This window comes from Eucalyptus grandis, chromosome 5 (genome assembly GCF_016545825.1).
Source record: "Eucalyptus grandis isolate ANBG69807.140 chromosome 5, ASM1654582v1, whole genome shotgun sequence".
NCBI lineage: Eukaryota > Viridiplantae > Streptophyta > Magnoliopsida > Myrtales > Myrtaceae > Eucalyptus > Eucalyptus grandis.
The window spans coordinates 25,476,865-25,502,032 of NC_052616.1; the positions used below are offsets into that span (position 1 = coordinate 25,476,865).

Sequence of the window (25,168 nt, forward strand, 5' to 3'; positions counted from 1 at the left end):
TTACAGACTTATTGCAACTTTATTTGTCAATCAAATTTGCTGACAGGAAGAAAGAGCCAACATGGAATGAGGAATTCACTTTTAACATTAAGCTCCCTTCGACTAAAAACCTCCAGGTTAAGCCTCTACCAGAGTGGTATCCATTACTTCCTTTCCACTTTGCATCTGTGGACTAACTGGAGACCGAATTGCTGGCATGTTTAGGAAGGACTTATCCTAAAAATATGTGATGCTACTTTTGTAATAAATGAATGAACGCCATTTTGAGGGGGCCAACTGCTGCATCAATTTTTGACTCCTCTTTTACATGCTAAGGAGATTTGCTCATTTGTTGCCTTATTTGATACAATCCCAAGTTGATTGTGCCATATATCTTGCATTAACATAACACGAAGCAAGCAACTCCACCATTTTGTTTTTTTTGGGTACAAGTCCTTGCTGATTTTGGCGCTCAGCAAATGGATACAGCTATCCTTAAATGCATGAACTGAAGCTGAATAATTGTTGATCTTTTTGTTGTTCACTGTGGTGTGGATGCTAGGTGGCAGCTTGGGATGCAAACTTGGTAACTCCACACAAGCGAATGGGCAATGCAGGAATCTGTTTGGAGCTTCTGTGTGATGGTGAGAATCATTGAATTTGTTGTCGATTTGTATTTTGAACTTTATTGTGCAATGCTGGTGGTGGTTTAGTTTGGTGGTTCAGAAGTCAAATAAATGAGCAATATACCAGATCAGTTTTTCTCCTGTGAAACATTATTTGATACTCTATGACCTTGGCAATGGATGAAATGACTATCATATGGAAATTGTACTTTTTCTTGATGAGCATGTCTGTTTCCAGGAGATTCACATGAAATGGTTGTGGAATTAGAAGGAATGGGTGGTGGAGGGAAGATACAGTTAGAGGTAAGTGTGGAAACATTTTTATATCAATCACATAGTTGGAAGCTCTCTTAAAAGGACGATTAGGATTTCTGTTTGAAGACTCTTGACTTCTTGAAATAAACATCTATATATGATTTGTAATTGTTCAAGAGAAGTTCCAATTAGAAGGTAGAGTTTTCGTTTAGGCCTATAGCTTCCAGCATCTATCTGTGAATCATTGAGCATTAGCAAGAGCTTTTTATTAACGTTTGCTTATTTGAGTACCTGGCAATTACTGTATAAGAGCTTTCTCCAACATGTTGTAACATCGTTTCTCTTTTGTTATTATGAAACAGTCGCTGGGTAAATCTTAGATGCTTGAAGAACCAGTTTACACCAATATGCTATGAACCCTGGACATCTAAGTCTGCACACACTCCAGCTCAGCCCTTTCCAATAGGCTAAACTTGCTTTATTATATTGGTGGAAAAGATGACATTGAAATACAAAGTAAACCTCTTATCTGTTTCAAAGACATTGAATCAATCATGGGGGTTGTTTGTCCATTTGATCTTGTATGTCAAAATCGAGTATCTACTGAGATGCATATGACACAAACACGCAGTGCTTGTATATTGTCTCACATGTATGAAGTGTGAATAAGAACTACTAATAAACAAGTTTAATAACAATCTTTCAGAAATCAGACAATAATGCTGGGAGGAGAAAAAATATTTCCACTATTGGACTTTGGTAGGAATATTAGAGAATCCTATCTGAACCAGGCAAAATTGGTGATGAGTATCTGAATTCCATTTATGAGAATTCTAACCTTGGTTTCATTATTGTGGATTTCTTTCCATGCTTTACTAAGATACCAGTTATCGTCCTTCTGCGTGTTATGCTGGAAAAATGAGCAAGCTCACTGGTGATGCTGTTTCAGGTTAGATATAAAAGTTTTGATGAAATTGATGAGGGAAAGAAGTGGTGGAAGCTCCCATTTGTTTCAGAGTTCCTCAGGCAAAATGGGTTTGAGTCTACTTTGAAATCAATTGTTGGGTCTGATAGTGTGCTGGCTCGGCAGTTTGTTGAATATGCTTTTGGGCAGTTGAAATCCTTTAATGAGACATATCCTTGGAAGGATAAGCTTTTAAATAGTGGTAAATATGTAGCAGAAGGGGAATCGGTCAATGCCACTGCTGCACCTGAGAAGTCTTCATCTGTAGATGTTCCATTGCTGAATGACCAGAGACTGAATGAAGAGAACATTGTTGTTGAGTCTTCCCTGATTCAACTGGATTTGAGAATGCTAATGGAGAAAAATGCTAGTTGGTGAATCCATACAGTTTGACAAACATTTCTGGAAGAACTTTGCAGATGTTATCAATCAGAAGGTTGTACAGAAACTTGGTCTTCCTGTCCCTGAGAATGTAAAATGGGATGGTTTTGATGTACTAAATAAGATTGGCATACAATCCCGGAAAGTTGCAGAAAAAGCTTACGTTGAATCTGGGCTTGCAACGCCGAGTAGACAAGATATTGATGATTCCGCAGAGAGCGGGCCACTTCTAAGAAGTGCAATTCAGTCTTCAATTCCGGATATAAAAAAAGTGACACAAGATTTGTTGCAGCAAACTGATTCTGTTTTGGGGGCATTGATGGTTTTGACTGCGGCAGTTTCTCGGCTAAATAAGGAAGCGCGTTCTATGGAAAAGAATGATAATAAAATGAAAAGTGATGATTCTGTGTATTCTAAGAGTGAGAATCTTGCAGTCTCATCAGACGTATCATCATTGGATGAAAAGAAGTCGGAGGAGATGAAAACTCTTTTCTCTAGTGCAGAAAGTGCTATGGAAGCCTGGGCGCTGCTTGCCACTTCTCTTGGTCATCCTAGTTTTGTTAAGTCTGAATTTGAGAAAATTTGCTTCCTAGATAACGCATCCACTGATACACAGGTATTGTCTTCCTGTATTTGACATGAAAATTTTCTGAAGTTGAATGGCATTCTGTGTTATTGTATCTTGAGATCATCAGGGTATAACCGGTGTATTCATCGTGAATTGTTGCAGGGGAAGAAATGTACAGCATATCCTGTTGTGAAGCTCAACGTGGTACTAGCCGACGCCACATGGTTAGAACCTGATCCAATCGATCGCTGCTTCACCGATGGAAACTTGGTCACAGGAGCGGCTTGGCCTGGTCACCCAGAGTTCATTTTTCAGTTAATGGCACTACTGGGTATAAAGGTAACCTTTTAGCTGACGTTCGTGCTTGTACATGTATCAAATAAATAGCATGGAGTCTACTTCCGTGCTGGCTATAAGAAGGAAGAATGAGAGAGGTGTGTGTTTTGTGAATCACTTGGAACGGTACATGGCCATGGATGTTGACAGAGTTTTGCCCTGGGAAGTTTTCTATTATATATGGTCGATTAGTGAATATCACACATTGATTAGTCAATCTCCGCTGATCCAGCATTTTCTATCGTTCATTCGCTGCAGCCTTTTCTTGGTCTTACTAAGAGGTCATTCCCTGCATCAACAATATAATTGCCTCCTCATGTTATGTATTAGGAAAGGTAGCCTGCATTATCAAATCTGTGTGACTTGGCGATTCATTGGCGCTGTGGTTTAGTGTGCATTCTTGTTCGATTGATTCGTGGAGGACAACTGTCATACTGACTAGAGCTCAGTCGATGTACCTACTTCCTTGTTTTACAATGGGTGGGAACTCATGACATTGATTTCGTTTAAAGATAACAACCTTCTTTGCTTACAAGGTCACATTTAGAACTGATATTAAACAAAGAAAGATTAACCATCGCACTAAACCTAAGTGGATATTCTCTGCATGAATGTTGGAGTTTTATTGGAGGTATTCGGCATTGTTTTCGTCATCATACTTTCCATCTTCCTTCACATTGGGTCGCCGATCGTCATGAGTTCTCAATGAAAGTGTGACAAGGGACAAAAGGAGTTTCCTTTTGGCTCGATTCTCTCTTTAGTCTTTGTTTGCGAAATGAAGGAAAGTGGATGGAATGAGAGTGGGTGCAGAAAACAGAGGATACTGAAACCTGTTAATGTGAAGAAGATCGAGAGAAAACTTTGGACATTGACTGATTTTCTTTCCCTGTCCCTCACTTTTCCTCCTTTTCCTTTTTGAAGAGTTGTGCTGAGTGTTAAGGATATGTGAGCTTTGTGGAGAAAACTTTGGCATGTACTGATATCCTGTATTTTTCTATTGCAGTCTGAGGAACGAATGAGGAAAGAGATGGAAAGATTTGATCATGAAAGAAGGAAGGAAGAAGAAAGGTTGATGCGTGAACAGCAGAGAGGAGAGATTGCTATGTGAGCAAAGGCGAGAATCAGAGCGACAGGAGTAGTATTTGCAGAAAGAATCTAAGGTAAGTATTTGAGCTTGATATTGCATTTTCACTAGTTAGTTTCTTTTGCTTTATTTGATGGGTTAAGTAGCATCTCTTCTTTTCTCTTTTCTTTACCAACTTCTCTGGTTTTTTTGTTTGGAAGGCGGAGAAAAAGAGACAAAAAGAAGAGCTTCGTCGAGAAAAAGAAGAAGAGAGACGAAAAGCTGCAGTGGAGAAGGCCACTGCTCGCAGAATTGCCGAGGAATCCATGGAGCTTATGGAGGATGAACAGCTGGAGCTGATGGAATTGGCCGCTGCAAGCAAGGGGTTGCCTTCAAGTCTTTAGAGATAAGGAATTGACCTTTGGCACTGCACGATCAATATGAATAGCAATTTCAACGACTATGCATGTTTGCTCAACATCATACCATAAAGCAAAACTAGAAGAATAATTGAGTTGTGCAATCAGTAAACAAGAGCTAAAGCAGCTTGTCATGCTACTATTGGTAGGAGATGCACGGGTTTTTTGGATTTTGCCTCCTTAGTTATGTCAATGCTTAAGTTTTATAGGGGACAAAGTGAGTTGCCAACATTTTCTTAAGGCTATACCAATGTTGGTCTTTGACATATGGTTGTTTTGCTTGATGCAGGAAAGTGGCAAAGAAACAAATATGTGGGTGTGTCCCTTGTTCGGAAAACGCTTGCCATTATGGGTTTTGGAAAGGTTGGATCAGAAGTCGCACGTCGTGCCAAAGGTCTTGGTATGCATGTGATTGCACATGACCCTTATGCCCCCGCAGATCGAGCACGCGCGGTGGGGTGGAACTTGTGGGCTTTGATGAAGCCATAGCAACTGCAGATTTCATTTCATTACACATGCCCCTGACACCTGCTACATCAAAGGTTCTCAATGATGAGACTTTTGCAAAGATGAAGAAAGGAGTTCGAATTGTCAATGTTGCTCGTGGAGGAGTGATTGATGAAGAAGCTCTTGTGAGGGCATTGGATGCTGGAACTGTTGCTCAGGTATTGCTATCTCATATCTGAAATGTTGAGTTTCCATCTTGTTGCCTTGGGAGGTGAAGCACATACTAGCCTTGTTGCAGGCGGCACTAGATGTCTTCACAGAGGAGCCACCAGCGAAGGACAGCAAGTTGGTACGACACGAGAGGGTCACGGTGACCCCACACCTTGGAGCCAGTACCACAGAAGCTCAGGTTTGTGAACAGTTACAGTTTACCCAACTTTAACTTCTCTATATTATTAGAAAGCATATAAAACGGTCACTTGACATGCCAGGAAGGAGTGGCTATTGAAATTGCTGAAGCTGTCATTGGAGCTCTAAAAGGAGAGTTGGCTGCTACTGCTGTCAATGCGCCGATGGTTCCTGCTGAGGTATCAAGAACTTTTTCTACAACTTGGCTGTTTGGCATCTCTTGGTCTATTTCTAACTTTTTATCCTCCAATCTGTTTCCTCTCAATCTTCAATATATGTGCTCTCAGTATTTGACATATCTCATCATGGCTTGGGCTCTGATGCATAATTGTTGTGATGGAACTTGCTTGATGTGTGATTTGGAGGAGAATGAGTATGGGTGCTCTCTAGAAGTTTGATCTTTTTTTGGCAAAGATTTGTTCTGAGGCGATCAATTGCAATTTTCTGATATGTGTACAATTGTTTAATTTCATTGATGTTTGGCTTTGGCCCAAATCCAGCTTCCTCTTTGTATGAGATGAATAGAGGAAGTGAGATTTTGAGGACCGTAAAATATGCTGGCCCAATTGTTTGATATGTACCGTGGAGGAGAATGATTGTCAGTGCTCAGTAGAAGTTTGATCTTTTCTGGCAAACATTTTTTACTGAGGTTGATTGGAATCATCCGATATGTATACAATTGTTTAATTTCGTTGATGTTTGGCTTTGGCCCAAATCCATCTTAGATGGTTCACCAGAGAGTCCTCTTGAGTATGTCCAGGTTCAGATTGCAAATGTGGAATCAAGATTTGCCAGCGCCATTTCAGATTCTGGGAGATCACGGTTGAGGGGCGGGTGAAGGATGGGATCCCACATCTCACAAAGGTGGGATCTTTCGAAGTGGATGTGAGCTTGGAGGGAAGCATCATATTGTGCAGGCAAGTTGATCAGCCAGGTATGATTGGCACAGTAGGAACCATTTTGGGAGAAGAGAATGTCAATGTCAGTTTCATGAGCGTTGGTAGGATTGCACTGCGAAAGCAAGCCGTGATGGCAATTGGAGTTGATGACCAGCCCAGCAAGGAGACTCTGAAGAGGATCGGGGACATCTCTGCAATTGAGGAGTTCGTTTTCCTCAAGTTGTAATGTGGGTGTGAGTTATGGTACTACATATGTATGTCTTTCATCATTCATAGCCGCTGAGCATGATTTGCAAGTCTTGCTCTGCGATTTTGGCTGTGACGTTCGTGTTTTGTAGTAGTATTGAGCTACAGCGGAACGATAATCAAGTGGTGCTGAGAGGAGGTTCTGTACTTTATTATGTTGCTTTTTGCCTGAATCAAATGCTCTTTTCCAATAAATTCATACAAGTTAAGAAGGTGAATACTTTGCCTCGATCCAGGATTCATGTTTCTCCTCCCTCTCCCCCATAGTTATTTTTTCCCATTAAGTCCTTATAGTGGCTCTCATGAATTTCATGTTTCTCCTCATTTGATTTTTCAGAATACAATAAGGTAATCATTTATAGACCCAATCCATTGAATGAACATTAACATCCAAAGAATCCCTGGAGTATGCAATAAGGCGGCATTGTCTAATGTCAAGAACAGTAAACAATGGGAAGGAAGACTGTCATGTGTAGTAGCAGAGATTCCACATGACAACTCCTGGAATTTCTGCTTCGGTATGTTTTGCTGAAGTACAATAATAGTCTTGTTCATGCGGTGGCTTTCATCATGCGGAACCTCATTGCTATCATCAGCCATCACTACAAAGTAAAAGAGAGACGAAACTAAAAAACCTTTGCACTGTGAACCGCAATAAACTCTCGACTCTTTCTGACATAGCCTACAATCTCAGAGGATGTGATCCCCATTTGGCGCGGTACATGGCGCTTGACCTCAATATTAGATCAACAGCGGGGCAAGTAATCAGTATCTTGGAAGAGACAGCCTCTGTTCCACCTCCCAAATACTAAGTTCACGCTCAGAAAATAGTTTCATGAACCAGAAAGAAACGGGACGTGAGCCAGAGTTGTCGGACGCAAGAGATTTAGGTCAGTTCATCAAGACATCCAATATGAGTCTTCATCATTACAAACATTAGATGCGTGGGATGTCTTTGGGAAACATCACAACATTTAAGCACAGAAAATGTACATTCCATGTAAAGAACAATGATTAGGAGATACGCGCAATCAAAATTAATCGAACATTATAAAAACGAGAAAACTAGTTGCATCACAACTTCAAACATCCCTCCGACAAATTCTGTAGTCGAAGAACGTTTCTTATTTATCAGAACATCCCTGTTGCATACATGGAACATAAGTAAAAACTAAAGTAAACATAGCCATCAAGTACTATTTTGAGTGCCTGTGACCAAAACCATCTGGAAAATGAACCTCCTCAGCATCAGAGATTGACGCACTGATTATACGTACTGTACAGAGGTAGACGCCAAAGCCAACTTTAACTGCTAGTCTAATGTGCCGAAAGATACTTGTACCAAAGCGCTCTGCATCATCGGCTCATGATACTTGAACAAACTTGTCTAAAGCGGATGTATCCAAAGCTGCAAACTCCTTAATAGCCCCAAGCACAGCAAGTCCAAGTTTTACAGCGTCATCGTGAGTTGGTGCCTACAGCAGATAAATTTTGATTTGAATTCTTAATCCAATAAAATCATTTTTATGGTAGCTTGTGAGATTCCTCTACCTCAATGTTAAGAGGAAGAACAGGATCATAAAGCGAGAGCCTCAGAAGGAACCATCCTCCAAACCCAGATACCTGGACCTGTTTAAGCAGCAATCAGACTAGAGATCAGCATCACAATCAGCATCACATGCAAAATGCAAAGCTCACCCAGTGTCTTGCGCTATTCAGGGAGAAAAGAAGGGAGGAATTAACTAGATAGCATGATGGACCTGCATTTACTTTATAGTAAAATACTCCTCTGAGGTCACTAGTTCAGATATTATTTTGGTAAGCACACAGCATTTTGCTCAACTCATTGTGGACTATAATTTTGACTCCTCTTGTAGATACAAATCAAGAACCAACATGGACTCCATTGTGACGTTTAACTCTCCTTCTTGCTCCCATCCCCAAGAGCATTCAAAACGTATGTACTTTAATTGAGAATTAGAGCATTAACTTGTCTCCTCAGCATATGAACACGATAATACACAATATAAATAGCTGCTGAAATGATGAGGTCCAATCTATTAAGAATAACTTCATCGATTCAAAACTTACTCCTTTATAATTTACTGGAGCTTTCTGAAGCTTTGGGTCCAAATCAATAGAGTTCTCCAAGTGCTTCAACACTGCCTCTCCATAGTCTCAGAAAGATCTGTAACCTCTACACTATCAGGATCTTAGAGAAGGAAAAAGAAAACGACATTGCTAGAAACCAAGAAACCACGTACCCTCCCTTTAAGTCCGGATGACTCTGGTTGATCTTCAACCTCAATTCTACAGCAACGGCTGCTTCTTCTAGACCCTCTACCAAATCTGTCAAGACTCTGCTGCCGCTACCTACTCCTAAAGCTCGAGTTGAAGCAAGTTTGTTGAGAACTTTGACCTATATCAAAATGGGAAGTTATTATGACTCAAAGCTTTAAGCTCATGCATTGCAGTTGGGGGCATTTAGAATTCATCTCTGCAACGTCAACGCTCATCTATTTCAAAACTTTTAATAGCAATTTCCATCTCAAATTGTACTTTACACAATTAAATCACAGAGATCATGCAATTCGAAATAACACATACAGTGGCCAAAAATCTGAATGTTTTCTTTTTTGATAAGCAATTTAAAAAACATAAAATGTGTGAGATATCTCAGTGAAGGTATGGAGGTAACTTGATTCTCTTGACCAAGGGATGGTCGTTTGAAAGAGAAGAGTCAAGGTCTGCTTTCTACAGTCCCTCAGGAAACAATAGCAGTACCAGATGACAAAGCAAATAACTCAGTTTCACCAGGTTTAATACATGAGTTCTACGATGAATGAATAGGGGAAATCCTTTCCAGGTGTCTTGAATTTTTATGCTGTTTTAGGAGATAAGCTTGCAATGCGCAGCTGAAAGTTGGATTCTCAAAGCTTTAGACCAAAGGACGTATGCTTAAAAAGTGAACTTTCTGCCAGGAGCTACGTTTACGAATTAAGCCATCCAATATTGAGGAATTTCCATCTTAAAGGCAGATGCAATAACAATCTAAGAGCTCAAAACCAAATAAACATAAGAATGCTACTTCTCAAAACAAACAAATACCTATGGTTGATAAACCTAGCAATGTTTCCAAAGGTCGTTGAATCCAAACAAAGAGCTTCATCATCCTTCACACACATGGAGCTCCAATCAGAATCAAGGAGCACCTTATAAGTACGTTTCGCAGCGTCACCCTTCTTCAAATTTCGCTCATGCATTTCCTTGATGGTTAATATTTCACCTATGTACTCACATACAAATGCACCTTTAGGCAGTTCATCCAGTGCTTGCAGACCCCACCCTTTTCCTTCAGGCGTCATAAACACCTAAAGGACAAAATCAGTCACAAAAGAGTACAGGCTTAAGCTTAAGGGTTCCGAAACAAAGTCACTCACTGCAGTAGTAACTGGAACACTTTTAAGAATGATAACCACCACAAGGTCCAAATATGACAGTAGAGCTACAACAGGCAAAAGCTTTAAAATAACACGAAAACAATTCTTTACATGCATATTATAACTTATGCCCCGCTGCACCACTCGATTGCCACAATGTTTACCACAACCACACTTTCTCCAGCACTGTTTGATAAATTTTCTCTTCAGGTGGCCCGTATACGGTTCTAAAATGTTGTTATCTTTTGACTTTTCTAGAGGGCATTCCCAACAATATAAGTGGTGGCTCTTTTTAGGGTCGCGATTGACAGAAATACACTTCAACAAAAAAGCTTCCTTTACAAGACCTTTCACAGTGTATATAAACTCACCCCCATTTGCACATGCACAAGCACAGGGTACTGGACAAGGCAGGCAGTCACCATAACAATTTGAACAGCAATTCTCATTTCCGATCTCAGAAAGGGAGAAATTGATAGAAGCACTAGAGAAAGCGAGGCTATGAGGTATGTAGTGAAAGGATGGTGGACACTGCTCATCAATCTTGTTAACCCATGGGCTTCTTCAATCTGCAACAAAATGACATTTTTGGTCACCCTAAATCTATATCAAAAAGTGATGACAATACTCTGCTCTCAGAAGCATCAGAATTACCTTGCGTTTTCTCTTGACATGCAGGTCAGAAGTGTCATGCAAAATTGTGCTGTCAGGCATGAGATTTCACAAGCCTAGTTGTCTTCCCGGAAGATAATTCAGCCAGGACCACTTGATGGAAGCAGCAAGGCACTTGACACTCCGAAGTGACCGCATGGCGTGAGTGACTTGAAAGGAAACCAAAGGGCTCACAATATAAGAAATCAACCGCACAGGTTCTACAAAACCAAGTCTTTTTAGTGAGGGAAAAGCACTTTTGTTGCTTCCCCTCTCACCCCTGAATTTTCATTTGCAGATATAGTGGGCAATCAAAGCCCAAAGTATCGTAACACGGGAAAATGACAGATCCCAAATACACAAAACTTCCTTAGCCGACAAACGACGTGCACTTCTTTGATTTTCACAACAGAACCTATTTGCTTTCCCTCTCCGTTTCTGGCTATAGAATCTAACCTACTGTATCAAACCTGTCACGGCAGAGACAAGATTACAGGAACAGACAAGCTTACGCAATAGCACATTACCACAAAATTTGCTTGGCTAAGAAAAGCATAAGAACCACAGAAGGTGGAACAAGCACTTGGAATGTTTTAATGTTTTAGAACAAGCGCTTCGTACAATCAGCTGCACCACAGTAGCATGGCATTCTTTTCACCTTTCCATCAGGGCCAAAAACACTATCAAGCGCATAGCCATAGTCATACGTAAGCTCCTACAGACGAAATAACTGGGAGTCAGTCATGCTGAGAAGAACCAGAACAAACCCGCTTAAAAGATGTCAGTTCCTCAAAATTAGCGAGAACCAGTGGTCCACACTTTCAACAAATCTATCAGCAAAAGTTTACTAAAATAAAAGCAGTCAGTTTCATGAATAAGCAAGGCTTTCAGACTAGCAGCTATGTGCATGCACCTATATCTCGTAAGCGCACACATAAGTACAGACAGAGAGAGCTACGACTTGACACAGTGCTGCTGAATATATTTAATTAAGTCTATAGCTACCAAGCAAAGAGTGCATCACAAGAGAAAAATGAATTACCTGCAATGGTGGTATGTTATCAGCTGCAAATAGAACCACCTAGCCAGCTTAATGTCTTGGTGGGAACTTAATACACATTGGACAAATAGATTGGGCTCGCAGCTATGATTGATAAACCTGGCAATGTTTCCAGCTGAACCAGCATCAATGCAGAACTCTGGGACCTCAGATTTCTGTTCATCATGCTTTTCCACCTGATCAGCTGTCCCAGAGGATGCATCTCGTGACCTCCTCTGATCATGGATGAGAAATATGAGAAACATGAAGTCACATTTCGGCTGTTCTTGACAGAAAAATGCATTTGACAGTGACTTCGAGTTAGCTTTCACACAGTTACATGCTTTTCCTTTTTTCAACTTTCAGTCTAAGAAGACAATACTACAAAGCAGTGTATAGATCTTGTATAGAAAAATGCATTTGACAGTGATTTCGGCTGTTCTCTACAACGTCAACGCTCATCTATTTCAAAACTTTTAATAGCAATTTCCATCTCAAATTGACACCTACACTAATTAACCCTATATCCTAAGGAAATAAAATATCCCAATCATTATCGTTTATGAGTAAAATGACATAATCCTACTACTAATATGCACGGGCTAATAATGAGTGACATTGGGACTAAATTCCACATGAAAAACAAACAGTCACTTAATAAAACTAGATGAACAAATGCCTCCAGCTTTGTCACCAACCATCTCTACCTATTACTCATGCTACATCAGGCGAAGAGGAATCAGGAGCTTTTGTTGCCGCATTCATTGCCTTGTATGAGCAAAACTCTACAAAATTCCTAGGGTAGACTGAAGGTTGCCTAGCACTTTCAGGTATCTCTTCATCAAAACGATGGCACAGTTCTTTAGTGGAACACTCACGTCCGCACATGCATGTGGCATTTAATGTAAAATTGTGCCCCCGAGACTCGGAATAAGTCTGCACAGCGTAGAAGGTAAAGCTCAAAAAGGAGTAATTAACGCCTACAGATTGAGAAAAGACAAACCAATGTCCCAGCTCTTTAAGAGCTCAATGGAGATTAAAGATGATATATGTAAGCAATAAAAGAAATCTATGAGGCTGAAAGTCTGATATGTAAATTATCAAATGTTGTAGTATGGTTTCTTCTATATACACATGAGAAAAGAATTACATGAGTATTTTGATATTGTTAGTATAGATAGATGTTGAAATTATTAAAAAGTTCTCAGTAAACTGAGAAGATAATTTAAATACATCATTGATTTTTCTTGTGTGTAAGAAAAATAAAAATGTCCATAATCTCCTTGCAATCCACATTACTTCCAAAACAAGCGCCGCATCTTTTGTAACAATGATATGTCCCCATACTGAATGCAGTGAAAATAGACAATCATACAACATCCCTTTGAATTCCTAGGCTACCACACAGAAATAGATACATTACAGGTTCTCACAGCAATTGGACAGTAGATTATTCCACGGATAACAGAAGTCCAAGGACTTGGATTGCTGAAACTAAAATACAGGTAATGACTTAACAAAATGCTTGAAGCAGAACGGGTATCTAGGCGATTTTCCTAGTCAATGAGAGTTAGTTATGGACACTGAGATGTATAAGGCCAATGATAAGAAGACAAGTATGACTGTGAGATGTTGACATATGCTGTAAGGCCAAAGAGTGTTCTCTTTTTCTTTTTAACCCAAAAATATGAAGAGGACACTTTTTGAATGCTTTGAATTTCATGTGAGAACATGAACAGACTTGTTCTAAATCATGCTATTGACAGGACCGTCTTCTACTTCAGTTAGGTCTTTCTATTTTCTTTTTGTACTTCATCTAATTTTAATATTTAATGTGAACTTAATGGGTAGCTTGAAAAAAATTTTCTATTTATACCAGTGCTTACTTATCGCATACTCTTTTTGGACATTAGTTTAATGACTATGATACAATGACATACATGCTCTTCAAGTAATAGCCTTTTCAACTCGATGTAGATCATGCTCAGCATTTCTAATTTAATTCATCCGCCTCTGCAATATTCACATTGATGTAGAACAATCATAAATGCTTTATGAATTTCCTTTCTTTCTCAAGAACTTGAGATGAGATCACATGTAGATGCTCAAACAGCAGAATCTCACTGTCACCTAGTGTACCTGGGACTCATCTAGCACATTCAATATGATGTAGTTGACAATAACTACCAAGGAGAGAGAAGCAAAGTTTGACAGGCACATGAATTCAATCAATCATTCAACAATAACAGGTCTCATTAAAGTCTGCTAATATCAAGCGGAAAATCAACAAAACTAGGAGTAAGGTTTTATTCCCATCGGGTTGGCAGTCGTGTCATGTAACGCAGGCATCGCTAAGAAAGTGAAATTTCAAAACGCCCATTGTACTTTGGACCATTTAGAAAATGATCAGAGTATGTATATTTTTTTCAACTCAATCAGAGGCCATGTACTTCTCAAATAGGCGAAATAGCACTTCTGCAGGTCTTTGTTACTCTATAGGTGCGTTGCATTCCCTGTAGTATCAGACGCTTGTAAGATAATCCTTAGTGCTGTTAAAGGAATCTAAACTTAAATGCCAACCACTTGTGCTCGGATTTATTTGTTTCCATAAGAGGACCCCTTCTCCTATTGTGATGCGACTCGCGTGTTTTAATGAAGCAAACGAAACCTTGATAGATGATTCAGAAGGAGACACCATACATACATGAACGGTATAGATGGATTTACAACCGAAAGACGTTTAGAGTATCAAGTTACCAATGATCCAAAAAGGTGCCACGTTACATTTTATCCTTACTCGAGGCATCCCATCATCGTGGTCAATAACCTATTTCTAATCGAACACACGATGGCCAAATTCAGAACTCTGCTACAAATCTTCAAGTTCAACTAGTTTAAACTTCTCAACTACGGTTCACTTACAAAGGCAACCCGTTCTCGAAAACGGGCGTCCCCAACAGAATCAAGGAACACTAAAGCAAAGCCAGAGAAACTAGAATCTCTCCTCCAACGCCATCGGCTGGAGATAAAGACACGGATAGACACGGACCAAAAAAACGAGAAGAGACGTAAAGGAGCTAGATTAGCGGGAGGGGGGGACGGAGAGAGACCTGGTGACTGCTCATCTGGTGAACGACGGTGCGGCAAACATCGACCTGACGAGGACGCTGTGAGATATGAGCAGAGTCCGCAGCCGAACGATCGGTCGAGGCTTCGGCGGAGGTGGAAAGGGCGTCGGCCGAGGCGGAGGCGGAGGTGGGCGTCGGCGTCGGAGTCGGGGGCAACGGAGTCGCGAGAGGGCGTTGGGGCGGAGGCGGAGGCGGAGGCGGCGTCGGAGGCAACCGCCTTGAGGAGCGTCGGAGTCGCGAGAGGGCGTCGGGGGCGGAGGCGGAGGCGGCGTCGTCGGCGTCGGAGTCGGGGGCGACGGAGGCAACCGGCTTGAGGGGGCGTCGGAGTCGAGAATGGAGAGAGAGGGCTCGTCGGCGAGAATGGAGAGAGAGAGCAGAGGAGGGGAAGAGAAGCAGCTGTGCGCGAGAATAGAGAGAGAGATGCGACTTTTTTGTTCTCCCCTGCACGCAACGGAACGGAACGGAGAAGGGGGAGAGAGAGAGAGAAGAGAGAGAGGACGATTCGACAGGGGCGCAGGCGTCGCAGAGCAGGGAGCGTCAGAGTGGTGGGCCCCACACGAGGCCCGCGCGAATTTTGAACGCCTGACACCCTCGCCAACGTGGCGCCACGTGTCGACCGCTGAATGGTTTAACCCACCGCCTACGTGTTGGGTTAAACCCACCCAATATTTTCTCGAGAGAGATACACTGTTGTTTTCTCCCTCTGCCCTTCGTCCAACTCTCAGATCGGACATAAAGTTGGTCTTCCACGTTTCAGGCAAACGGGTATGTAAACACAGTTCGTTCAATTGAAATATAGGAATGCCATCCTATGGCGACCTCCATGGTTTATACTAATACATAAATGATTAGTTTATTAAATTAAAAAAGAGAAGGAAGAGAAGAAAAGGGACAAAAGGAGACTTTATTAAGTGTTGTATGATGGATCTGAAATGAAAACTCCCGGATCTTCGACCTCTGACGTAACCCGCTTTGTTTGTGCAGAGAGGAAGATATCATCTGACCTCTCCACAGAGTTGACGCTCCAATGGCACCCGTGGAAGATCAAGAAGAAGCTAATGAAAAGCGACATCGACGACTTGTCGCGGCTCCTGCTTCCGGTGAGCTGCCTGAGAACCCACGTGTTCCAGCAGATGGACGAGGAGATGCTGATGCAGGTCAAGAGCAAGGAAGGGATGCCGGTCGTCGGGATAGATGCGGACACAGGCGACAAGCACCAGTTCGTGTTCCGCTGCTGGGGGTCATCCGGGAGCTACGTGCTGAACGGTGGCTGGACCAAGGAGTTTGTCGAGAAGAAAGGGTTGAAGGTCGGGAACGAGATCAGGATGGTCTGGGACATGTCCTCTCGCAAGTTCTACTTTGAGGTCCTTCACAGGGCCGCACCGCAGCTTTGAGTTTTCATTAAAAAGTTTTATTTATTTATTTATTATCTTGCTGTACTTCAAGTTTCTCTAGGTTCGCATCGTGAATCAAATATCAGTGGGTATGTTTATCTTTGTAATGCACGTTTTATATTTTCAAGCAACTTGGTAAGAATTTAAATTCATAAATCGATATCCTTTCTTACGAGATATTATTTGCTCGAAGTTAGTACATAACCTCGATCTTTTCGAATTATTTTTGTGGAAGATATTTCGTTGCGGAAATAATTTAGATGAAATCCTAATCATGAATTATTTTGTATTGATTCTTGGATGCCAGTGAACCTTTTCCCCTTAAAGCACAATTGACAATAGCGATGCTCATGGCGGCCCGACCCGTTCCACATGTACCCAACAAGGTGTCAACTGTCGACGCAGCGCACAACCAGGCGATGATCCTGCCAATAGGCTTCTTTAATGTTTTTCCTCGTCCATCAAACCTTTTCGGAAAGGTTGTGTCGTTTACAATAAAGGACAGGCGAATCGGACGGCCAGGTTTGACTTGTGGGAGACAAGAAGAAGAGGAAGATAGGAGACGCTGCGACCCTTTAAGACCAATCCAATAACCTCGTAATATAAAGACAAGAGGAGCGATGGTGATCTGGAGGATGATCCCGTAGATTTCTTTTAATTCCTAATTGAATATATTTCTTTAGGAAATTCTAAAGGAACCACGCGGATCAACAACTTATGTACATAGTTATATTAAATTATAATATTTTAGGAAACACATAATACTATCCCCCACCCACAACCGTGCGTTCATTGCACTATCTTGGATCATTTTTATCCTAATCCAACCCAAATTAGGAAATACTTTGTGCACACTTCTAATTTCGTGCTGTCTCTCTAGAAAAAGAAATAACATGGATTGGAAAAAAAGCAAAGAAATCCATGGAGATGCTCCATTTTTTCCAACCCCAAATCTCCTCTGATCATCATCAATCACTCCTTGCCGGCACCATCCATGGCATCTTTGTCCTGTGTTTCCGATGTTGCCACCATCGACGACGACAATGAGAATAGTAATCGGAGCCAAGAAGTTTTATCTCCACGTTTTTGTCTTGGACAAAGTTCGTCTTTCTCTAGGAGGTTCGTGATGACGAAAGCTCCCCGGCGTCACTAACATCGTCAGACCCAAACTCATGCGGGCCCCCTCCCTGTACCCCCTGTGGGAAAAAGCAGGACAGAAAAGTGAAATTCTGGTAACGCTTGATTGAAAAAGTCAAGAGGCCCCTGTGCAGCCTTTCTTCTGATCCGTATGTCCGCTGCTTCCGCGCACGCAATAATAGAGAATAAAAGATCAGTGACCAGAGCCAAGGGGCCCCTGTGCACTCTTTTCTCTCCTCTCGACTAGACGACTGGTTGTTGAAGAATATTCTAAGGTCATTGCCAAAGGTGATCCTGTTCCGACAGCGTAAGGGTTAGTGCGACAAGCATGTTATATCCAATCCTCGGACTTACTGACAAAACTCGGACAACAATAGATACAATTGGACCTACTTTTAATTATTGTCTGATGTTCGATTTCTTTGGCCGCAAATCTCCTCCGAACGTCATCGACCACTCGTCGCTAGCAGCATTGATGGTTTTTTCGTCCTATGTTTCCAATGTTACCAATATCGACGATGATAATAAGGAGAATCAGAGCCGGGAAGTAGATTCATCTCCACGATTCTAAATAACCCTCAAGTTGGTCCCTACTCATATATGCAATAACATTCAAGATAACTTCTCTTTCTCGGTCATGAACACTGGCGGCGCCGACCCACATCAAATTATCAATGTCCACCCCTTCGAGGCCAAAAAGTGACGAACGATTAAGAAAACATTCGGCATGAATGGATCGCTAAGAGTTGGGCGATTCATGTATCACCTAATCCTAAAAAGTAACAATGCATGACTTGAAAATCCATTTTCGATTGCATTCTATGGTGTCATGGAGATTGTGATCATGAAACTAGATGATGTATGTATGTCGTTGCATCCTATCCTACTCGGACCAAATTTGGTCTGTCTTAGTCGGCTCCCGTGCCTGGTCACACGACTGTTTACTTGTTTAAGTTGAGGGGTCCCCCCAAATCAATTGTCAATTTCCAAGGGCCCAATAAAATATTGTGCACGCGGTGCTGCATACTTCTTAGAAAAAGCTTACAGCGGTTGAAAAATCCAAACGGGGGACGAGACATATTCGTGTCGGGCAAACAGGAGGGAGGAGGACCCCACAGCGGTTGAAATTCAAGCCCAAAGCAAAGGTTAACTGAGAGAAAGCTTGTCTTTCTCGATCGAGGAACACAAAGGGCGTGCATGGAAACGTTTCTAAGAAACACACTTTTGTACGGAAAGTGTGCCTGGGAACAAAAAGGAACAGAAACGCGTTTGGTTGCGTTTTTTTTTTTCCTTTTTTTTTTTTTGTTTAGGAACGAAAAAAAAAGAAAAAAAAAAGTTGTTTCTCCGGAAAAGAAACACTTCTCGGAAGAACAAAAAGAACAAAACGACTCTTCTCTCTCTTCTTCTTCTCTTCTTCTTTTCTTCTTTTTTTTCTTATTTTTTCTTTGGCCGGTCGCCGGCCTCGGCCATGGCCGGCGACCGGCCGTCGAGGCTCGGCCTCGCCCCAGATCCGGCGAGGCCGAGCGTCGGCCCCGCGAGGCTCGGCGTCGCCGGCGCGGGCGAGGCCGAGCCTCGCCACCGGGCGACGCCGAGCGTCGCCCGCCCCGGCGAGCTCGGGCTCGCCGGACTGGCGAGCTCGAGCTCGCCCGGCCATGGCGAGGCTCGGGCTCGCCGGATCCGGGCGAGCCCGAGCTCGCCCAAACAAGGCGAGGCTCGGCGTTGCCCGCCGGCGAGGCCGAGCCTCGCCTTGGTCGGGTGAGCTCGGGCTCGCCAGATCCGGCGAGCTCCGAGCCTCGCCCGGGCGCGAGCTCGAGCTCGCCAGATCCGGGCGAGCCCGAGCCTCGCCGGATCCGGGGCGAGCCCGAGCCGCGCCCGCCCAAGGCGAGGCGAGCCTCGCCCACCACGGCCAGGCTCGGCCTCGCCGTGGGCCGGCGAGCCTCGCCGTGGTGGGCGAGGCCCGCCCCGTCGCCCGAGTCGCCAGGGAGGCCGGGACCGCCGAAAAAAAGAAAAATAAAAAGAAAGGAAAAAATAAAAATAATAAAAAATGTTTAAAAAATTAAAAGAAACAAAAAAATAATAAAATTTAACCAAACGTGTTTACGTTCATTTTTATTCCCGAACCAAACGTTACCAAACGCGTTCTTTTGTTCAAAAATTGTTCCCCGAAGAAACACTTTTTTTTTCCCAAAGTGAACAAAAAAGCAAGAAATAAATCCATGCGCACCCAAAATATATTTCTTTGAAGACTACCACGTAACATAAAGAAAAGCAGCTCCCGAAGAACGATGTTGCCCTGCTTTCTCTTAATTAAATATGATGATTAATGATTACCCCACCGTCAGCAGCACGCACGACGGTTTGAATATTTAACTTTTTCGATGTTGATTCGATAAAGCATCCATTTTTCTGTTTTTCTATTTTTAGCCACATCGTATGTCGTAGTGCATGTTTTTGCATGCCGATTTTGCGAGGAAAAATTTTATCTAGCGATTTTATTAGATCTCACATTAGTCGGAAATTGTTTACGTGGACGCTGATCAAATTACAAGATATAGCCGACGGTTGGCATTGACCCATGCAATTTTTATAAGTTTAGTAAAATTATTTTAACAATTGCCAAATGCTCAATTTATCACTTGAGCACATACAAGGTTTAGTTTTGTATTCTTTCTCGCATGCTCTTTCACCATAGAGTAGGAAACGTTGAACTTTTTCTTTTTTTTTTATAAGGTATATATATATTTTGGTAAGCGGAGATGTTGAACTTTATGTCCAAGATTAATCTATAAGGGTTTTCCTAATGTGGACTAAATTAATTGATATTGTAATTTACTATTTTTACGGTTACCGTAAAACAAAGTTGGTCTAAAGTGAGATATAAGGTTTCTTAATTAGTCTAATATGCGCTGGCTAGTGTAGGTCGAGTTGAGCCTGGCCTGTAATGAGAGGGACTGGCTGAAAACTCTATAAAAGTCTCTCCTCTAACCTTAATTATCACATGTATCCTCACCTAATGGGCGTTTACCTAACGCTAAACGTGAGAGGGGCCGTCTCATTGAGCCAGTGATATGAAGGGCAATAGAGGAGAATGACTTGATGCGTGGATCCCCTTGATATGTGGGTAATCCCTTTTTTGCTTCCGCTTTATATTCGATGGATCCCAAAACAGGTGCGTTAATCTTTTTTACTCAATTATGCATGTTCTTGTTCTAGTTATGGAGATATTGGGGTTGTGCAATTTGCATACAACATGTGGTATCAGAGCCTCCATAACCTTAGAACTTGAACGCAATTGATTTAGCCCTAATTAGTACAGATCTTGCCATAATTTGTGATTTTTGAGACTTTTTGTTCAATAAAAATTAAATTAAATCACAAATTTGGATTGGGGGAGACGAGACGAGCAAGAGGGTCGGCGGCACGTCGCCGGGGGATGCCGCACGCGCCCCCACACGCGGCCACGCGCAGCCTGGGCGTTGAATGCGCGCCGCGCGTGAGATCCACGCGCCGCGCACTTAGGCAGCACGTGTGGGCGTGTGGAGCTTAAGTTCGGTGCGTGGCTGGCGGCATTGGACTCGTATGGTGATTTCCTATCCCGTGGTATATTTATTTTATATTTTTGATGGTTTTATTGATGTGAAATTGCATATGAAACCCTAAATACGTGTATTTTTAGTGTATTTTTGCGTATTTTTCTTATATTTTCTGTAATTTTGGAAATCTAAGTGTTGGGTTATAGGTATATTATCACATAATCATTATAAATGTGTGATTCATCAATAAAAATCAAACTTTATTGTGAACTGAAGCTGGCTTAATGAAATATAATCATTATGAGATAGTAATTGAATATATCTTGAGATAATGAGAAACAGTAAAAGTCATGAAATTTTTATTGCTCATGCATACTCTTTTACATGTTGGTAACCTTTGAATGATGGACGTCTTAAGAATCTGTGACCAAACTGATTGTATTAATTAACACATATGCTGAGTGTAGATAATGCATGTTAGTAAAGTTATTGCATATTGTACCTAAACTCATATGGTCACTGGTTAATGTCTATCGAGTTAAATATTTTTTGATGGTAAGGGAGTATGGCAATATTTATGTAGAGCAATAGTATCTACTGTTGAATTTTAGATATTTGGTTTCTGGTTTGACTAAATTAATAGGCCCTTTGGTTGATTACAATGATAATTTGTTACTTAAAAATTGGTTAATAAATCAGTTGTTGGCCTTGGAGTCATGTTTTGTCGTATGAAACTCATGAGCAATAGTTGATTAGTTATCAAGCTTGTCAATCTGAAGTATCCTGTATTGCTATTGATGTTAACTTGTGAGGGATCATTTGGATCGACATTCTTTTAATGTTGTTCTGGTAATATGTAATCGAGGTGCATAAGAGATGTTTTATTCTCTGTTATGAGAAGTTTCTTGTGTTACTGTGATCAATGATCTCATTGGAATCTGTCTTTCAGGTTCGCTGTATATATGTATGATTTATTTTTATTAATGAATAAAGTAATGTAATTAGCATGATATGCGATTTTGGTGATATGTTGCCCCTAAAGTTAAAATCACTAAAGTATATGGTGTATGTGATGAGTAAAGTTTATATTCATGGTATGAGAGAATTTCAATAATTCAATTGAGTAATGACCGCCAAAGTGGCACACTTGATTGGGTTTGAGAAATTTCGGTCTAGTATGATGATTGAGATGTCTCCTGGTCTAATGCGTAGTCATACTCCCAAAGGAGGTGATTGTGTATGGATACAAATAGTGTGGTGGAGGAGTGACTGATTCTAGTGATTCATATGCCCAAAGGTGATGAATTCACGAAGAATTGGAATATATTATCATAACCGCTATCATGTGGGGAGTGTACAACTGTATGTCATGTATTCTGCTCAAAGGTGATTATATGATTATGCGTGTAACTTTCTGGATGTGTACTTGTATGTCAAGTTACACGGTACTCACATGATGCTAATTATATATATTACTTGGTTTTTAGTCACATTTTCTGTAATTAATAACTTCATTATTATTGAGGTTTTTACTGCTTCAAATTTTAAGTTGTGGACATATGATTTGTTGCTTGAGAAAAGAGCAATTAAATTTGCTTACTGTCCATGAAGCGTTCCATTCTAGAATACTTGAAAAGAGGTTTGCCTGCAGACTGCACTACGAAAAGATGATGGAAGCTTTAGTTGCTTGAAATTATGTCTTTGTCTGATATTGAAATTATGACATATCTACAAAGATTGTGTTTAAGTCCTAATGACATATACATCTCGTATATGATTAAAATGTTGTTTCCAAAAGTTTTATATTTAAGGAAAATGACCGAGATAAAGAATAAAACAGTTACAATTAGTCTTAAAAAGTTGTCAGGCTTAACAGTGGCTGTGGGTATTTTGGCAAATATGACAATGCGAAATAGCTTAAATAGTCATTTGTCAAATATTTGGTAGATTCTGAGGTGATAATTTAATTACTATACCTGAAAATTTTGAAAAAAAAAAAATTTGGTCGAAAGGCATAAATGCACCATATTGAACATGGTGATGAGTATGATTATTAAGACTAATTTATTTGGTTTTTTATGGGATGATATTATGAAAGTAATTTTTTCACATACAAAATGTGCTCTTATCAAAGATAGTGCAATGATTGTCTATTTGTGTGTGTGTGTTTTTTTATTGGGGGGAGGGACATAAGACTTGATAATTTAATATGATGAAGTACAGGAAGTTATTAATCCACGTGTGATTCTCCTGTATCTCTTAAGAAAACATATTCAATTAGGAATTAATTGAATATATTAGTCTTTCCCAAATTGAGCGGTTTACGTGGGTCCTAGCGTCCTCTAACTTCCTCTTCTTCTTCTCTCTCAAAAGTCAAAGCATTAAACAAGCCTATTGGCAGGACCATCGCCTCGTTGTGCACCAAGTCAACAGTCGACATCTTGTGGAATATGCCAAAAGTGGAACGGGTCGGGGTCCGCCATGATCTTCTGTCCGTACGATTTAGCGACACGGGGGCTTACGCCGTCGCTTTTGTCGATTATGCTGCTTTAAGCGGGAAAAGGTTCCGTTGGCGTCCAAGAATCTCTCAGTGCGGCAAATTAGAACGTGAAAATATCGACCGTTTAATGATGAAATAGTTTGTAGGGTTTCGTCGAAACCGTTCTCATCGAACTTGTATTTAGGGAAACCAAATTTCTATATTAACTCCAGACACAAACACAGGACATTTTTTCTTCCGTTCAAACAACATTTAAAATTCCAAACTAAGTCAGTATTTAAGATACGTTTAGTTCAGCATTTCCAATGGACTTTCGGCCTCCAAAACCACTTAGAAAAATGCTGGACTGTTTGACAATAATTTTGAAGTAGCTTTTAAGTAAAAATTAGTTTGGAGAATGCTGAAACCCTAATGTTAGCTTTGACCTTTCGGCATTTGGCTTTCGGCATTTAGCCAAATGCCGATTTTTTTTTTTTCCAAAAATATCATTACTTAATCTTCAAATTTCTTATTTTTCCATTCTTATTATTTTTAAAATGCTAAAATAATGCTAAAAATCAAATTTATATAAATGCTAAAAAAATTAAATATATTTTGGTCTTTTTAAAGATAAATTATTTTTATATTTGACTTTTTAGCATTATTGTCAAAATTTATATTTAGAAAGTTGCATACATTATTATTTTTAATTTTAAACAAATAAAAAAATTCTGATGAAGGGTTTGGTCTTTCAAAAAAATATATATGTATTTTATTTTTAGCACTATTTTCAAATTTATATTTAAAAAGTTACATACATTATTTTTTTTTTCAATTTTAAACAAATAAAAAAAAAAAAAATTTCGACGAATGATTTGGTCTTTTTAAAAAACAATTATATATATATATATTATGTATGTATTTGATTTTTTTAGTATTATTGTCAAAATTTATATTTAAAAGTTGCATACATTAATTTTTTTCAATTTTAAGCAAATAAAAATTGAAATATTTCAATGAAGGATTTGGTCTTTTTCAAAAAAATTTATATATATATATATATATGTATGTATTTGATTTTTTTTTTGCATTATTGTCAAAATTTTATATTTAAAAAGTTACATACATTATTTTTTTTCAACTTTAAGCAAATAAAAATTAAAAAATTCTGATGAATGGTTTAGCCTTTAAAAAAATTATATATGTATTTAATATTTTTTTAGTATTATTGTCAAAATTTATATTTAAAAGTTGCATACATTATTTTTTTTTTTTCAATTTTAAACAAATGAAATTAAAAAAATAATATTAATCACATAAAGGGCTTTTCATATATGTTTTATACTAAACGACATTTCTCTCAAAGTTGTTTCTCAAAACATAGTTTACCAAACGGCTTTTGCATTTGCCTAAAGTCCTTTAGGCTAAACTAATTTGCATTTTGCTAATGAGCTTTCAAAATACTAAACCCAACGCACCCTTAATTAATGGTTGGCATCACTGTGATTCACAGTTAACATGACTAACCAATTCTTTCCATTTTTAAGCATGCGAAAACGTGTAACAACAACTCAATACACACAAATTTCAAGCAACACATGCAAAAATAAAAACCAAGCACTTTCATTTCTTATTTATATATGTCTTAGGTACAAGGTCAAGGTGCACTAGGGGACAAGCAAAAGGTACTTTACTCCGTACTATACCCAAAAACTCAAGTCTGTATAATCCCAATCTGGATACTACATATGTACTATGTCATCTATATGTCCAATA

The 25,168-nt window shown here is 40.1% G+C and overlaps 2 protein-coding genes, 1 long non-coding RNA gene and 1 pseudogene across 9 annotated transcripts; 2 read left to right on the forward strand and 2 right to left on the reverse strand.

Moving 5' to 3' along the window:
- Positions 1-35: 35 nt before the first annotated feature.
- LOC104424574 lies at positions 36-4,533 on the forward strand (the record flags this gene model as incomplete). The annotated part of the gene is made up of 8 exons (XM_039313519.1): positions 36-116; positions 542-623; positions 844-908; positions 1,810-2,144; positions 2,185-2,821; positions 2,936-3,112; positions 4,113-4,269; positions 4,394-4,533. Coding segments are annotated over 7 exons (1,482 nt in total), but the record flags the coding sequence as incomplete, so codon positions are not given.
- A 310-nt stretch (positions 4,534-4,843) lies between these two features.
- LOC120293329 lies at positions 4,844-6,820 on the forward strand (annotated as a pseudogene).
- Positions 6,821-7,672: 852 nt separating this feature from the next.
- On the reverse strand, positions 7,673-10,774 carry LOC120293328 (histone-lysine N-methyltransferase SUVR4-like). 7 transcript variants are annotated; one of them, XR_005551085.1, is made up of 8 exons: positions 10,686-10,774; positions 10,403-10,600; positions 9,890-9,962; positions 9,700-9,803; positions 8,856-9,010; positions 8,683-8,779; positions 8,143-8,220; positions 7,673-8,066 (listed from the first exon to the last, which is right to left on the reverse strand). XR_005551085.1 is itself a non-coding variant. In XM_039312421.1 (6 exons), exons 1-4 carry the CDS (start codon positions 10,743-10,745, stop codon positions 8,971-8,973), a joined length of 561 nt encoding a protein of 186 aa, XP_039168355.1. In that variant the 5' UTR covers positions 10,746-10,774; the 3' UTR covers positions 7,673-8,066; positions 8,143-8,220; positions 8,856-8,970. The 7 variants fall into 7 exon arrangements, 3 of the variants coding, with proteins under 3 accessions (XP_039168355.1, XP_039168357.1, XP_039168356.1); XR_005551084.1 differs by having other exon boundaries at positions 9,700-9,764; positions 9,890-10,600; XR_005551083.1 differs by having other exon boundaries at positions 9,890-10,600.
- A 261-nt stretch (positions 10,775-11,035) lies between these two features.
- Positions 11,036-11,767, reverse strand: LOC120293330. The gene is made up of 2 exons (XR_005551086.1): positions 11,725-11,767; positions 11,036-11,397 (listed from the first exon to the last, which is right to left on the reverse strand). It is a non-coding gene; the product is annotated as an uncharacterized LOC120293330 (long non-coding RNA).
- Positions 11,768-25,168: the final 13,401 nt, after the last annotated feature.